General features: G+C 49.0%; 1 protein-coding gene across 1 annotated transcript in view; it reads right to left on the reverse strand.

The window, feature by feature from the left end:
• Positions 1-17259, reverse strand: part of ADRA1D (adrenoceptor alpha 1D) — a 45615-nt gene extending 28356 nt beyond the window's left edge. The window contains exon 1 of the mRNA XM_071447214.1: positions 15859-17259. Within this exon, the coding sequence (XP_071303315.1) occupies positions 15859-16825 (967 nt within the window). The 5' untranslated portion in view covers positions 16826-17259. The remainder of the gene's footprint in view (positions 1-15858) is intronic.
• Between the last annotated feature and the right edge of the window lie 360 nt (positions 17260-17619).

Here is a 17619-nt window from a genome sequence, read left to right on the forward strand (position 1 = left end):
CATTTTACAATAGGAAATCCAGATCCTACCCTCATGTTCCTGGACAAAACTGCAGTCCAAATAGATTTTATTAGTAGGAAAAACAAATAACAAATAACGAATTGTTCCCAAATGATCACATTCTTGCATTCTTTGTTGGTTTGCTGTTTGTTTGGGTTGTTTTGTTGGGTTTTTTTTTTCCTGTTTGTAAATGGCAATAAACAGCTCGATTTGCTTTTCATTTGTAGGCTTTTTTTGAGTGGTTTTGTGGACATTCCTAGATTTAATGGAAACATCTGTCTAGTGGGATTGGTTTTACTCCTTGCCAGTATTTGGGGGAATGGATGGCTTAGCACTGATGTCAGAATTGGTGGTTTCTGCTGAAACCTGCAGGGCCCAAACTCCAGTTTACCTGTCAAAACCTGCCACAGTGTTTCTCTTTCCTCCAGGGAATGAAATGGAGCAAAAAACCAATAAGGATAACCAAGGAGAGGATGAAAACAAGGTAAAACCCGCTAGTGCTGAAATTTCTGAGTGACCAGCCTAGCACCAGCAGAATTGGGACAAAAAGGACATTCAGAGTGGGGTGGAGACCAACAGCCACTGAAAGAGGAAGGATTTAACCTTGAGAAGGAAGAAAACAATCTCTGGGTACAAAGATCTCTACAGGCACCAGGGTGACAACTGTGGTGACCCCAATGCAGACGCCTAAACTCAGTGTCGTGCTTTGCAGAGCCCTTAAAAGTGCCCACAGCATTGCCTGGGTGCCTGCCAGACCCTGAGGAGGGTTTCCTCACCTACAGCTGGCTCAGTCCCTCTGTCTCTTCACAGGCCAAGTGATTTCTTGTGGACTCTGACACCTTTTCCAAACGTGTGTGGTAGAGCTGCCTCCCTGATGATGCAGTTCGGAATAAAATAAAGGTTCCTTGGTTCCCTCTGAACCTGAAATGCAGTCACTCCTGGGCTGGAGAAGAGTGAGAGGAAGGTGTTAGAAGTTTAGAAGAAATAAGTGGGGAGACAGAAAAATGGAGTTTCTCAGTCCATTTTGCTGAGGTGGTTGACCCAGTCCCCAAAGTGACCATCAGGCAGTGCTGGAGAGGGAGGATGTCTCACATCCTCACATCTGGCAGGGCAGCAGCATTTCTTCATCCCCATTTCAGCACTGCTGGATGGAGACCTCAGGGCTTCGAGGTGTGACTCTGCCAGTGACCTGGGGAGGTGTTTCCAGCTGAGTTTGGAAGAAGGATCCTATGGAAAATCCCTTATGGAGCAAAACAGCAGTGAAAAAGATGAAATTAACTTATGCTCAGGCTTATGAAATTAACCCTGAGCATGAGCTTGGGCATGGCAGGGAGCAACTATTTATTTTTTGGACACTTTCCCTTGGAGATCTCAGTGGCATGACCCAGAATTGTCCAAACCCGGTGCCAGCAGAGCACCAAACTGCAAAGCCTGGGCAGAGGCAGCCACAGGGGACATCCACCAAGACAACCCAGGTTCTTCTTTTCTCCATCTCTTCTCCAGGTGGGAAGTGTGATCTGTCAGGATCACTGCTAACAGGGACATCAGGGTTATCACCACACAGAGCTGCTTGCCCAGACACCCCTTTTTCTGCTGTATCTCCAAGAGTTTGAGTGTGAAGTACAAGGCTGGTCCCCCAAAGCACCCAAACCACCAGTGACCTAAAGGGGAGTAAATCCAGATGGATCAGTGGGGGAATATGGAGAAAATCATCAGGTGGGATGGATTCAACAAACAGGGGCTACAGGGGGAGAAGACCTCTAAGAAGTTGTTTGCCAAAAGGATGAAATCTAAGGAAAGAATCTAATTCCTTAAAGAAGATGACATGGACACACAACTAATGAATTTGCAAGGAGACATGGATATGTTCCCACTGCAAAGAATAAAATTTCCAGGAATTGGGTGCAGTAAGATCCAGAATGGCCTCTCTCAAGCACAGCAGCAGAGGTTCAGGGACTGGCACACACGTGCAGCCCACGTGGTTTTGAATGGCTGATCCATGGGGAGCTGCAGAGACAGACAATCCTTTATCCAAATGTCACCACTGCCCATGGTATTTGCCACCAGAGCCACAGAGGGCTACAGGCAGGAGGAGAATCAGGAAAAGGGAGAAGAAGACGAAGAGCTGCAAAGGCAGAAGGCACCTGAGGGTTTGCCAATGCACCCGGTGGGATGGCAGACAGATCATATTTCTGCAGTGCTGCTCTCCAATGGCTGATCTGAATTCTGCTGTGAGTCACCCAGCTCTGCTTGGAGCAGTAAACACTTGGTTTTGGAGCAAATTATTTTTGTTCCATACATTAGGCTGTTAATTTAATCACCTGTGGTTTCTCTGAGTGCATGCTGAGGGGTGTGCAGAGAGAGTACACAGGGAAGGAACAGACCTTTTCCAGCTGAATGTGTGGAATTCATCCTGACAGGCTGATGGCCCCATTTAATGTAAACACTCTCCACCCAGCCCCCTTCCCTCCCTGCCTCTGACTGGAGCAGCCACAGACACTGGGAAAGTTCTGTTTTGAGTGTAAATACTTTCCCTTGCCCTGTCCTTGCAGCAGGAAAATGAAACCACCCACGTTCCCATTCCCCTGACCTCTGGGGGAAGTTCATGGATCCTTCCTGTAGGACAGCAGCAGCCTTTGGGGTTGTTAATGAATCCCAGGAAGAGTCTGAGCATCACATGTGTCAGGAAATCATGGAATTGCAGAGTGGCTTGGGTTGGAGGGACTTTAATGTCATCCAGCTCCAAGCCCTTGCCATGGACAGGGACACCTCCCAGGTTTCTCTGAGCAGCATCTAACCTGGCCTTGTGTGTTTGTGGTTCTCACATCTCAGCATTGGCAGGTGGGCAAAGACCTACAGCTGTGATAGGATGAACTCTGTGTGCACCACCACCACCCTGTCCAACACCACTGTCACTACCTGTCCTAAAGGGAGAGGCCAAACTGGCAGAGAAATCCCTGTTTTCCATCTGCTGAGAAAGTCACTGGGGTCCTGCTTTCCTGGAGCACAGGTCAAGTGATGGAGACTGTGAAAAATGTGTATTTTATGATTGGCTTTTCACAAATATGAAAATTATATGTGTTATGTTAGAAAGTTATGCTGTATTAATTTTCTTTAAGTAGTGTGTTAAATATAGTTTTAGGTTATAACATAATGTTAAAATAGAAACTAAGCTATCTAAGATAATTTTTAAAAAGAGGAATGAGGTACTTGCACTGAGATAGCAGCCACAGGACACCTGAATCTTTCAGAAAAAGAGAATTTATTGCTCCATTATCAGAAGAAATGAACTTCTTCCTGCCTTGCTCAGTCCTGAAGAGCCGTCAGGATTCAGAGGACAAAGCTGACACTGACCAGACAGAATCCTGTGTTTGAATGGAATTTATGCATCATGTATGAGATGTATGAATATGCAACAGGCTGTTGCTTTTAAGGGTTAATCCTTTGTTAATGTGGGTCCTTTTTCGGGCTTATTTTGCCCAGAAAGAGGTATCTGGACTGTGTGTAACTCTTTGTTTCTATTGTCTCGTATTATCCTAAATCCTAATTGTCCAAATTTTTATTACTCTAATTATATTACTATTTTTATAACCATTTTATTACTATTAAACTTTTAAAATTTTAAAAACGAGTGATTGGCGTTTTTCACAGAGACTACAGAAGAAACAGTCAGGTCAGATCAGTAAAATCACACAAATTACTTTTCTTCTCTATCTCTGCCTGTCAGCAAAAATTAAGCCCTTCCTTCAGAGACTTTTATACATATTTCCTACTATTGCTGCACTGAAGCAAAGATGTGCCCTTCAGTGCTTGGCAGCAATGTGAAGGAAGCCAGGCTGGCTCCTCTCAGGCCAGCTGAGCAGGCAGCAGTGACCCCTTTATTTTCATTTTCAGGACACAGCTTCAGAATCCTCCTGTGGAAAGGTGCACCTGAGGGAAAGGCATTGACATGCCAAGGTACCGAGCTGCAGGGCTGATCCTAAACTCCAGGTTTGGGATAGAGGATGAAATCTCAGTGTGGGGAGGTTACTGGATGTATTTCCCACGAGGGTATCTGGTTTTCTTTTTAATTTTGTGGGAAAGCAATCCAGGGTGCAATCCAGTCATCTGAAAGCAGACACTGAGGTTGCCCATGTGTCGTGTGCCACTGGAGACAAATGCCACCCTCCTGGACCCTGGATGTCCCTCCTGGACCCTGGGTGTCCTTCTAGAAGAGCATGGAGCTCCTCTCCATCCTGCTTTGAGCCAAAACCTCACGTGGTTTCCTCTTCTACCTTAGGGATGGCACTGGGCATATTTCAGGGAAGCAAATTGCAATCCAAGCCTGGTGAGCAACCATGGCTCTGTAGGCATGGACAGTAATGGGAGATGAGACATCAACTCTCCACAGAGATCTTCACCTGTGAGTCTGGTCCCAGTTTCTGTGTCCACCTGCACACCAGGGATGATTACATTCCTTGTCTACCAGAGCCATGGATGAGAAGGGAGCACTGATTAAGGTTTTCAGGGAAGGGGACTCAGGGAGAGTCCATTGGTGATAAATGCCCTGGGATGTCCCTCCTGGACCCTGGGTGTCCTTCTAGAAGAGCATGGAGCTGCTCTCCATCCTGCTTTGAGCCAAAAACCTCATGTGGTTTCCTCATCTACCTTAGGGATGGCACTGGACATATTTCAGGGAAGTAAATTGCAATCCAAGCCTGGTGAGCAATCTGAAGGCATGGACAGTAATGGGAGATGAGACATCCACCTGCTGACAGACAACTCTCCACAGAGATCTTCACCTGTGAGTCTGGTCCCAGTTTCTGTGACCACCTGCACAACAAGGATGATTACATTCCTTGTCTACCATGGATGAGAAAGAAAGCACTGATTAAGGAGGTGTTCAGGGAAGGGGACTCAGGGAGGTGGTGGCAAGGGAGGTGATCAGATGCAATGGAAATTGTTCCCTTCTCCTGGGTGGCTTTCCCAGGAGAGCAGAAGCTCTCTGCCAGCATCTGCACCACTCCTTTGCCTAAATGCTGGCAAAACTGCAATCTGCCTGCATGCAGATACTACAGGGTGCTCTCCTGCCTCCCACATCCATCTGGATCCACCAGTGTGAGCTGCTCCAGTCTAGAAATAACACTACTGTACGAATAGCCCCTGACACAGAAGAGGCTGAAGCTCCTGACTGATGGGCTGGTGCATCATGAGGGATCTCAGAAACATCAGTCAGCAAAGAGCCCAGGAGTGCTGCAACTGTGTGCCGTCACTGGAAGTGAAGCCCAGCATGATTTAATCCCAAATAATCTGGTTTTTTTTTGCAAGGCAGAAGAGAGGGAGAGATGAAATATTTGGAAAATCTTGCACTTTTCTCCTTCTTTCTCATTGCTGAGAAGGTGGGGAGGCCCTGGCACAGGGTGCCCAGAGAAGCTGTGGCTGCCCCTGGATCCCTGGAGGTGTCCAAGGCCAGATTGGATGGGGCTTGGAGCAACCTGGGATGGTGGAAGGTGTCCCTGCCATGGCAGGAGGAATTGGATGGTGTTTGGGATCCAACCCAAACCATTCTGTGATTGTATGATGATCTCTGAGTGAGGAACACACAGGAAACAAACCCTGTGATGTAAAGTCACTCTGCTTTGCTTCCCCAAATGCCCACAAGTCCTGGCTGGCTGCCAGCTGCACTCCACACTGCATCCTCACAGCTCTCCAGATAATTCCTATGGAAGGAACCCTGGGGACAGAAAGAACCCATGGCTGAAAACCTTTTCTGGTGCAGTTTGGAAAGAGTCTCTGAGAGAACTTGGCTTCAGAGGGTGAGGATCAGAAGCTGGAAGCTGCTCTGAACCCAAGTCCTCTGCTCTCAGACCAGGACGAGGGGCAGCTGATGGTGCCACCACTGCTGTGTTTTCTGTGTGCCCAATGCCCTTCCAAATTGCCTTTCTGAGAACCCAGCTGGGCAGGGAGCACAGGTGTCAGGTGCCCTGCTGGGCCCTCAGGTGAGAGGGCAGGAAATGTCACCATTTCCAGCTTCTTCTGCTCAAAACTGGGAGCCTGGATTTTGGGGTCAGTGCCCTCCATGATCCCTGTCATTACTCATGAGCTGTTTCTCAGTGATTTGTGGAGCTGCTCTGAGGAAACCTGAGCTGGAAAACAGCCAGGGATGAGATGTGACACAAGCCCAGGGTGCTGGTGACATCCTCCCCTCAGCAGTGCCTGGCTCCACATCATCCTCCTGCTGCAGGGGACCCTCCTGTCCCTTTCCTGTCCTGCTGCCCCTCTTGCCTCACTGCCACAAGGATACCCCCATTCCTCACCGTCTCTCTGCTACAGACCATCAGTTTTAGGCCTAGGATATGATTGTCCCCAATTCCAAACAAGTTTCTTTTTTATCTTTTCCCCACCTCAATGCTTTCACCAAGGTCTTGCCCCTGTCTCCTGGACTGGAGCTCTGGCAAAGCCCTTCCAGCAGAGTCTGGGGCCACATTCTTGTGCAGCGGGGGCTGCTCCCTGCTCAGTGTTTGCAGAATTGAGCCTTTAATTGGAGATCTCTTGCAGGGATGCCTTATGGCTGGTTTTTTGGGGTTTTTTTTCCCCATAATGTACTTTTTTTGGAAGGTTTGCAGCTTTTTTCTCAGCACTTGCAGTCCTGCACTGCAAGAGCCTTGCAGGGGAATACAGCCAGGAGTTCTTTAATTCAGTTTATCAGACAGGGAAGCCCCTGTGATTTGCTCCAGCCTCTGACTCACTGGGGGAAATACAGATCCCATAAACCATGACAAATAAACAAACTCGTGCACACAAGAGGAGCAAGTTTGATTCCAGGTCCTGAAACCAAGTGGCACCAACAATCCCATGTTCCTACAGCTCCAGGCACACTTCTGGGGCAGATTTGTGTTGGAAAGAGCTGTCTGGGGCCAGTCCAGTTGATCTGCCTTAACTGAATGTCATCAATGTGCTCACTGTGAACAACAGGAAAGGCAGCATGGACTTGTCCAGTGCAGGGATTTCTCCCAGCAAATTTCTCCCTTATAAATGTTTCTTTTTAATTTTTCCCCTCCTTTCCTTTCCTTTCCTTTCCTTTCCTTTCCTTTCCTTTCCTTTCCTTTCCTTTCCTTTCCTTTCCTTTCCTTTCCTTTCCTTTCCTTTCCTTTCCTTTCCTTTCCTTTCCTTTCCTTTCCTTTCCTTTCCTTTCCTTTCCTTTCCTTTCCTTTCCTTTCCTTTCCTTTCCTTTCCTTTCCTTTCCTCTTTTTTATTTTCTTTTTTTTTTCCCCCAGCTCCTGGAGGGGGTAAGAATAAAAGATGCATTTCAAGGGCCTTAATGACTGAGCTGTGAATTGCCTCGGGTTGGAAACTGCCCAGGAGGAGGAAATGCCCTCTCTTGATCAAGCTGGCAGTTGGTTTTCTGCCACCAGATCTGGTGGTTCTTGGGCTTGGCTCCAAAGGCATCAGCCACGAGCCCTCCTGGAGAAAGGCTATTCATTAGGAGCAGCTAAAAACCATCTCCTGTTCCAGCCACTCCAGTTAATCCATCCCTGGGCTGATCTCACCCATAAATTATGGTGCAGGGAGAAGTGCAGCCTTCTGTTTCCATGTGACAGCTTCACAGAGCACCAAACCAGAGAACACAGGGCAGGCAGAAGTAGAATCAGGGAATCACAGGGACATTCAGGTTGGAAAAGCCCTCCAAGATCACAAAATCCAACCATTCCAAGCGCCACATCCACATGGATTTTAAATCCCTCCAGGGGTGGGGATTCCACCACTGCCCAGGCAGCCTTTGATGGTGTTTGAAAACCCTTTCCACGAAGGAATTCTTCCTAAACATCAGTTAAAAAACCCTAATCAGTGAACAAAGCTGATTCACTACAATCACAGAATCAATACATCAAGTTATCCCATAAGGAATGATGGAAATAAATCTCCTGCTTTGTACCTGCAAGCATAGAGACCCCAGGAACCAAAATCTGTGTTTTACCTGTCATCTTCCACAGGTTTGTCGATCTCATGTTGTCTCACATTGAGCAGAACAACCTCAGCTTGTTACACAGACACAGAATGGAAAATTTCACCTGGTAGATAATGTCTGGCACCAGAAGCTGGGACTTTATCCCAGAAGGGTCCCATAATATTAAAAGGTGCTATCAGCCCTACCTAGAATACAGCATAGTAATCATAGCAGGTAAAACTCCTATTGATCCCTCAGAAGATAATTCAGGTTGTTTTCCCAAGGAAATACACTTTTTTTGCCAAATATAATAAAGCCATCAAACCCAGCTTAATATAGATGAATTTACTGTTATGTGGTTTATTCTGGTATTGCTTCCAAAACTCCTGTTGAGAGATTTTGTAACATTTTGCTCACTGAATCCCAGCAGTTTCAATTTTTTCAGAGTCTATTTTTTCCCTGTTTGTGGTACACTCCTTATAGCAACTGCCTCGAGATGCGTCAAGACTCTGCTATATAAATATGGACATTTGGCTCTAAATAGTTTTATTTGGTGGTGGAGGGGGTGGACTGGAAGCAGAATAATCCCTTACACAAGTCATGGAATATCTGTGTCCCACTCCCAATCACTGCATTGCTTTGGCCAGGCAGAAGCAGAGCAGATGTTCAAATCTGGGTGTCCAAATCATTGACTGAGGTCCAGAATAAGGCATCTGCTATAACAGCAAAAACTGCACTGAGCCCCTCTGTCCATCTCTGGCTTCCCACACAGGTAGGAAACACTTGGGCTCCAAATAATTGGTTTTGGCTGATTATTTCCAAACAAACATGGAGTGTTTCCCTGTTTTTCTACACCCTGGTGTCTTCTGAACTCAGGCGCGTGGAGGGAATCAACACTGTCCAATGCTTTGGCTGCATAATTTACTCACAGGCTTGTTATCCATGTGCCTACTTGGAATTGTCTCCTGTGTCCCTCCTGCAGGATGGAAATGTGTTTTCCCTGGAGGGAAACCCAGCTCCCAGCCTGTTTTTCCACAGAGTTTCTCCAGACAGACACAATCCCTGCAGGTGAATCCACTGTTCCCTCAGTGCTATCCCAGGGGGCTGCACATGCCCACAGGTCCCTGTGCCTTTCCCACTGCACACATCCCTGCTGCCATGCCCCAGGAATGGCACAATGGATTTCTTCTCACTTGAATGCTTTAATAGTCTTGAAATGGTTCAGGAATGGTTTGGGGCTAAGTGTTCTCTTCTTGAGAAAGGGAGATGGGCTGGAAGATCCATCCGTCCATCCATCATCCATCCATCATCCATCTATCCATCCATCCATCATCCATCCATCCATCCATCCATCCATCATCCATCCATCCCTCCATCCATCCATCCATCCATCCATCATCCATCCATCCATCCATCCATCCATCCATCCATCCATCATCCATCCATCATCCATCTATCCATCCATCCATCATCCATCCATCCATCCATCCATCCATCATCCATCCATCCCTCCATCCATCCATCCCTCCATCCATCATCCATCCATCCATCCATCCATCCATCCATCCATCCATCATCCATCCATCATCCATCCATCATCCATCCATCCATCCATCCATCCATCCATCCATCCATCCATCATCCATCATCCATCCATCATCCATCCATCCATCCATCATCCATCCATCATCCATCCATCCATCCAATCATCAATCATCCATCATCCATCCATCCATCATCCATCCATCCATCCATCCATCCATCATCCATCCATCATCCATCCCTCCATCATCCATCCATCATCCATCATCCATCCATCCATCATCCATCCATCCATCCATCATCCATCCATCCATCCATCATCCATCCCTCCATCATCCATCCATCCATCATCCATCCATCCATCCATCCATCATCCATCCATCCATCCATCATCAATCATCCATCCATCCATCTATCCATCCATCATCCATCCATCCATCCATCCATCCATCCATCCATCCATCCATCCATCATCCATCCATCCATCCACCCATCCCCTATAATTTAATTAATTTATGGTAATTTGGCATGAGCCCATTTGATGGGAACACCCTGTGGTGCCTCTTTCCTGGATGATGTTCATAAATCCAGCCAGAGCTTGGTCCCAGCAGCTTGTGACACCAGCAGTGTCTTTGCTGGTGTTTTTAATCAATGTTTGGTTCCTGTGAACCAGGACCAACGGGGGACATGTGGCAGATGGCATGGTTCATCCCAACTGCTCTTGTTCCACTTTGATCTGATGCTCTGGGCCATAGATAATTATCCCAGAGCATTTTGCATTCCTTTCTCTACATCACTTCTGCCACTTCCACCATAACTCAGAAAAGTTCAGGAGATACAAGGAACTGCCCTGACAATCAAAGTAACTAAATGTACTTTTATCCTTCTACTTTCAAATCACCTTTTTTTTTTAATCAGGTCCTCCTGTGCACAAAAACACTACAGAAGTTGGGGGTTTTCCTGGGATTGTGGCTTGTGGTAGATTTTAATATTTTCTGATGTCTAAGCAGGTGCTGAGCTCGCTCTGAACCTTCCTTCTGTGAGGAAGAGTATAGGAGTTTTCAGTCCTTCACCCACCTGTCCATTTTTACAGGAACTTGGGATATTAGAGCACTTTTAGCACTTTCTGAAATGTGACTGGGGTTGATGATGGGCTCCATCCAGAGCAGAGTGACCAGATCAGGAGAGGGCATGGGACTTGGAGCCACCTGCTTTGGTGGAAGGTGTCCCTGCCCATGGCAGGGGGTGGAATGAGATGAACTTTCAGGTCCCTCCCAACCCAAACCATTCTGTGATTCTATCACAAAAGAGTTCATCAGGTGGTGAGTTCATCACAGGCACAGAGTGATAACATAAACCCTTTTTCTATTAAAAAAACAATGCTAAATGCTATTTTATCAGAGTAGAATTAGATTCTCAATTTCTACCAGAACTTGGTCTCGCATGAAACGTGCTTTCACAGTGTTTTTCCCATAATTTATTTTACAAGTGGCACTTCCTGAAGTAGACCAGTGCTACAGCTCTGCAAAGTGCTTTGTGAAAGACCTCCTGCCCTGTGTCAAACAGCAACTCAAAAGATATTTATATTTTGGCTTGAAGGAGACCTTTCAGAGCCTGGCTGGTGCAGCAGCTGCCTTTCCTTCAGTCTGCAGGTGGAAAAGCCTGCAGTTCACTGTTCTTCTGCATCATCCCTGGGAATGAGCAGCAGCTTCCACTGCAAACCCAGCGAGTCACCCACCCAAGGCAAAGGTTGGACCGTCAGTCTGGAGGGTTTTATCCATGCCCAGGGATCTCTTCAGGCATTCCTTGAGTGGGTGACCTCCTGCTTGTGGATGGAGCCTTGGGTTGTGGCCTTCACCCTTGTGTGGCACTAACTAAGGTGTTTCCCCATTTCTCACTATGTGTCTTTCTTTCTCACACCAGTCCTGATTTCTGACCAAATCTAAAGAACAACAAACATGGGAGCCCACTATGGGAGCCCAGACTTAAAAACCACAGGCACTGAGGTACATAAATCACCATCCTGGGTACCAGCCTGTCCATCCTTGATCCCAAGGGATGGCTGTTTCCTCCTAGATCCTTCTGAGGTGCTGATGGACAAGTCTTGACCTCCACTCCTGGGATGGTCCTGTGAACTCACATTGACTTCAGGTGCTCCCCAGCTGAAGAGTGATGGGAATCAGGATTACATTCCTCCTCCTACTCTTACCTACATTCTCCTGGATCAGAAAGCAGGTGACTATCTACCTGTAGGGGGTTCTGGTTCCCTGACCACCTGGAATAGGTGTCCTACTGCAAGGACAAACCCAGCACCTAAATTTAACAGGATTTTCCATCAGCAGAAGAACCAGTGAAGCCTCTATAGAGCCACAGAATTGTTAAAGTTGAAGAAGTTCTCAGAGATCGTTGAGTAAAAAATCCAGACTAGGATATATCCCACTTTTCTGCAAATACCTGCAGTGCAGACACCCTCAACTCATTAGTTGAGCCTGGATGTTTTTGTAGTCATAGAATCACCACGGAATGGTTTGGTTTGGAAGGGACCAGCATCTATCTGGTTGCTCCAAATCCCACTATCCCAGGCTGCTCCAAATCCCACTATCCCAGGTTGCTCCAGCCTGGCCTTGGACACTTCCAGAGATCCAGGGGCAGCCACAGCTTCTCTGGGCACCCTGTGCCAGGACCTCACCATCCTCACAGCCAGGAATTTCTTCCCAATCTCCCATCCAACCCTGCCCTCTGTCAGTTTAAAACCACTGCCCCTTGTCCTATCACTTTCTGCCCACATAAGAAATTGCTCTGCCTCCTTTTATGAGCCTCCTTTAGGCACTGAGCTCTCCCTGGAGCCTTCTCCTCTCCATGTGAGCACTCCCAGCTCTCCCGTCCTGGCTCCAGAGCAGAGCCCCAGCCCTTGGAGCATCTCCATGGCTTGGCACAACCAAAGGGAGATGAACTCTATGCTACAAACCAGCCTTAAACTCCTGGCCCCACATCTCTGAGAAGTCTCCAGCTAAATTCTCTTGGCAGGTGTTTGCTCAGGGAGCAGGAGCCCTGCCACAAACCCCAGAAGCAGCTCCCAGCAGCCCAGGAGAGCTCCACTGCTCTCCACACTCGGCAAAGACAGGACCCAAACACAAACTACAAACCAGGATTTCATCTTGGCTTGAACAACCCGCTGCTAAAGATCCTCATTAGCCACAGGAGCTGTTAATTGTATTTAAACTGCTGGTGATAACGTCCCGTGCTCAGGGACTGTGATCACACATCCAGGAGGGAGTTAAATCACTCAGCTGATGAATAGACTGTGGTGGTACTGGGGAGTTTGAGCTGATTTAAAGAAAAATCATTGTAGATTATTTGAGCATGGAGAAATGGCTGACAGCGTTTGGCACACACATAATTTGAAAATTTTGATTATTTCAGTTTTTCAGCACCACTGTGAGGAATATTACCCCTGTGTAACAAATGTGGGAGCTACTCTGCAGAGTGGCAGGGATGTGTACGGACTCAGAGACACCGAGTACAGAAGTTTCCGAGTGCTGAAGGACTTTAAAGTGGAGCTGAGAGTCTTTTGTCACTTGAAAAATTTAATTTTACTAAAAATTTTAATCAGATCTCAGTGAACAGTGTGACTCAATGATGACTTCCTGCAAATTCATGTCAAAGAGAGAAAAAAACAAGTCAAAACATTTGGATATTTTCAGAAGAAAAGCGAGGACTTGTTCATTTCACTTTGATGCAATTTGAAGGCTCAATTTGAAATGTCTCTGAATTTTAATAAATTCCAATTTACTCTGAACTTGAAATAATACATTGCTCTTCAATTGAAAGTTATTTTGTTTTTCATGGGAGTTTTACTTTCATTTAAAGTGTGTATCACTATAATTTTCTGTTGGTCCCAAATTCTTTCACCTAATTTTGTCTTATAAAATAAATAAAACCCATTCTACTTTACCACTTACAACCTTCTTTTTTAGCAGAGTTGGCCACAGCATGTTTCAGCTAGTGGATTTACAGTGAAATTTCCTGATTTTTGCAAGTTTCAGACCTGTCTCCTGTGCTGCAAAATCCAAGCTTAGAAGTTTCTGTTCCCTTCTTGACAGCATTGGATGATTCTCAGATTTGAATAGGAAATTGCCATTAATAAAGGGGAGGGAGGGGAAATCAGAGGCAGCATATTTTGTAGTCATAAAATAAATGAACTTTTGCCGTGTTTATATTATACATATAATATGGCAGGAAGCAAAGATCAAAGCTGTGTTTATAAAGGACTTGGCCAGTTGTGTGCTCGGAGGAAGCAAATGGGTTCGTGGGAGGCACCCCAAGAATGAAGTTTGGATTTTTAGCTGGTGAAAATCAGTGTGCCTTCTTTGACTTGTCTGATTTACATCAGCTGGTACAAAGGTTTCAAGGCAGAACAGATATGGTAAAACAAAATAAAATTGTTTTTTTCCTACTGAAAAGTATTTGCCTGAGGTTCCTTCTCTGTTTCAAAGTACTGGGAGTAACTCAGAGGAACAGGATCCCGATTTCCAGCTTCATTAGCTGGAAGGTTGTCAGGTGGTTGGATCCAAACAATCTTTAAAGCCCCTTCCATCCCAAATCATTCAGTGATTTTGTTATTTTTAAGGTGTTAGGGTGCAAATGAGGTTTGGAGCTGGTTCCTGCCCTGGTTGGCCGAGGAAGGGAACATCAGAATGGGGCTGCTCAGAGGGCTCAGCCTTCAAGGACTGGCATCTCCCTGAGCCCCACAATTCCCAAACAGTTTATTTGCAGGTTACACCACGTCCCCTCCATTCCCCCCAATACACCTGATCACTGAAAGGGAAACTGAGGCATGGCCAAATGGGATAATTCATCCCCGGTCCTGCAGGGAGAGGAGTTCAGTGCAGCTTCACTGCTCCCTGCCTGAGTTATACCATCAACTGCAACACTCCCACAGGGTGAAAATTCCTCACAGCAATGACTTCATCCCGTGGAGAGCTGAGCCAAACCCCCCCAAACACCACCCTCACCCACAGGAGACACTGAAGAGGCACCAGACAGCAGCAGGGTGAGAGCAGACAGGCACAGCCCTGATCCACCACTCCAGGGACCCCTCAGCTCCCCAGGCACCATGGATCCCAGGGGATTGTCCCACTGGAAGGTGCCCCACAGCCCTGGGCTCCAGCTGTGCCTGGGGATACAGCCCAGGGAAACAGCCCCAGTGTGGAGGGAGCTCAAAAACCTCAGCAGCTCAAAATCTCTCCTGCAGTCACGATGCTGCTCCCACTGATCTGAGAGGCAGCCCCGAGCAAGAGGATCTGAAAAACCCTGAGAAAAAAGTGCAGCAGCCCCAGCTGTGATGAATGCTCCTCTGGCTGCAGGGCTGGTGGGACACAGTCCCCCATGGGCTGTGGGACACGTGGGTCCCAGCTGGCAGATGGAATGACAGACCTCCCTGCTTTGCTGAGCTCTGTGCAAAGGCTGCTGCTGATACTCAGGAATTATTCCAACCTCGTTTTTCCCAGCTCCAGGTTCAGCTGCAGCATTCCAGAGGGTCATTCGGGTCCCCTGAGCTGGGTGCCTGCTGTCAGGGTGAGGAGCACTGGCTTCCCTGCACATCCTGGGTCCCTGATGCTGGAAGGGGACGTTCACACACATCCCTGGTGGGCTCTGTGCCTGCTCAGCCTCCCCTGCACGCAGGAGGGAGCATCCTTCTCACAACCAACTTGCCAAAACTTTAGAGCACAACACGAGGGACAGCCCTAAATGAGCACACGGGCACTACAGCAGGGCCACAGCTCCTGGGGGTGGTGGATCAGTCCTGGAAAACCACAAGGGATCTTCACCCACCGCCCTTATGGATCATACCTGGTCCTGCTCCAGGTCCCTGCACAAAAACAGCAACTCAGGAAGCCAGGATTTGTGCTTCAGGCTCTGACACACTCCTTGGAGGGATAAAACCTCCCTCATCTCCAACAGAGGTGGGAGCCCTGGACCCACAGGGGCATATCCAGGTGCAGTTCCCAAACTGGGAGAACGAGGAGATAGCAAAACTGTTTGAAACCACTGTGCCACAGAAACAGCCTGTTTAAAACAGAGTTGCTTCCTTCTTAGCCTAAACTTTGTTAGTTAAAATGCTGAAAGCAGAATGAATTAATTAAAGCAATTATTATTTATAGCTGCTATTTTATTCATTTGCTATCTACTCTGATTGATTATATGACTTTGCTTAATAAATATTGAATAAGTGTTAATTAATTGAATTAATTCATCGCTGGTTTATTCACCTATCAGTCACCTCTCCCTCATTTCTATGCATGAGTTGTGTCCTGAAAAGTTTGTCCCAAGGAGCAGGTCCCCAGGGGCTCAGCCCCAGGCAGCAGAGATGGGATGGGGTCACTTACCAAAAGGCAGGATGAAGAAGAAGGGGAACCAGCAGAGGATGAAAACACCCACGACGATGGCGAGAGTCTTGGCTGCTTTTTTCTCCCGGGAGAACTTGAGGAGCCTCACGGAGAGGGAGCTCCTGAAGTTGTGGCCCTTGCTCCGGGCGCTGGAGAGGGGCTCCTCCAGCACGCTGCGGCAGTGGATGCGCAGCACCACCTCCATGGACTTGTTCCTCTCCTTCTTGACCCCTGCCTCCAGGCTCCGGGTGGTCCGCCTGGCCACCACGTAAATCCTGAAGTACATCACCAGGATGACCATGAGGGGCAGGTAGAAGGAGAAGAGGGAGGAGAAGAGGGCATAGCCCGGCTCCTCCGTGATGCTGCAGATGCTCTCGTCCGGCGGCGGCGGCTCCTTCCAGCCCAGCAGCGGCCCGATGGAGATGACCATGGAGGAGAGCCAGACCACCACGAGGATGACTCCTGCCTTCCTCTCGGTCATGATGGTGGGGTACTTGAGGGAGTACTTGACACCAATGTACCTGTCCACAGAGATGATGCAGAGGCTCATGATGGAGGCAGAGCAGCAGAGCACGTCCACCGCTGCCCAGATGTTGCAGAAGATGCGCCCGAACACCCAGAAGCCCAACACCTCCAGGGTGGCCGAGAAGGGCAGCACGGTGGTGCTGAGCAGCAGGTCGGCGATGGCCAGGTTGACGATGAAGTAGTTGGTGACAGTCTGCAGGTGCCGGTTGCAAGCCACCGAGAGGATGACCAGGATGTTCCCCACGATGGCCGAGAGGATGAAGACGGCCAGGAAGACCCCGACTCCCACCGCCTGCACATCCAAGGCAAAAGTCAGCGTGGTGCCGTTGCCCTCGGGGGTCTCCTCCCCTTGCAGCCCCCAGGACCGGTTGGCAGCGCTCTGGCTGCCTTGTCCCGTCCGGTTCCCACTCAAGCTGCCATTGCTCAGCTCGGGGAAAGTCATTGTAGAGAAAGTCCGGGCTCCATTGAGGGCGAGGAGAAAGCGGTGCCGAGGCGCAGCTCCCCCAGCATCATCCCCGGCTGGCAGCCCCCGCCAATTCGCGCTCCGCACCTCGCTCCGCCGGCCGGGGTGGAGGAGAAAGGGATGGAGGGATGGAGCGAAAGAGAGAGAAAGGGAGGGAGGGCAGGACGCGCTGCCCGTCGCCCCCCGCCCGCTTCACGCCGTCCGCCCGCGCTGCCCCCCGTCCCCGCTGTCCCCGCTGTCCCCGGCGCTCAGCCCCGGGGGGGCAGCGCGGTCAGAGCCCCCCCGCCGCCCTGGCATGCTCCGGGGGCTGCGCTGGGCACGGCCGGCAGCGCCCGGCGGCTCCGCGGCTCCGAGCTCCGACCGGGAGCGGCGGGAGGGGCCGGACGGGCCGGGGGCGGGGGGAGCCCCGCGCGTCAGGTGCCGCCGGGGAGGAGGAGGAGGAGGAGGAGGAGGAGGGGAGGAGGCAGCGCTGCTTTGCAGGACGAGGCGAGCCCGGGGCAGAGTGAAAGCGGCAGCAGAGTAGGAGGGGAGAGGAGAGATGATAGAGGGGGTCCAGGCGAGATGATGATGATGGAGGGGGTCCAGGCGAGATGATGGAGGGGGTCCAGGCGAGATGATGGAGGGGTCCAGGCGAGATGATGAGCGAGTTCACGCACGCTCTGGGAGGAGGCAGCCCCCGGGAGGGTCTCGCAGCACTGGGGTGCAGCCCCAGGAGGAGCACTCAGAACTGGGGTTTAGCCCTCAGCAGGAGCACTCAGAATTGAGGTTTAGCA

The sequence above is a fragment of the Agelaius tricolor genome, unplaced genomic scaffold (genome assembly GCF_023055355.1).
Source record: "Agelaius tricolor isolate 1412-34295 unplaced genomic scaffold, bAgeTri1.0.p SCAF_24, whole genome shotgun sequence".
NCBI classification, from domain to species: Eukaryota; Metazoa; Chordata; class Aves; order Passeriformes; family Icteridae; genus Agelaius; species Agelaius tricolor.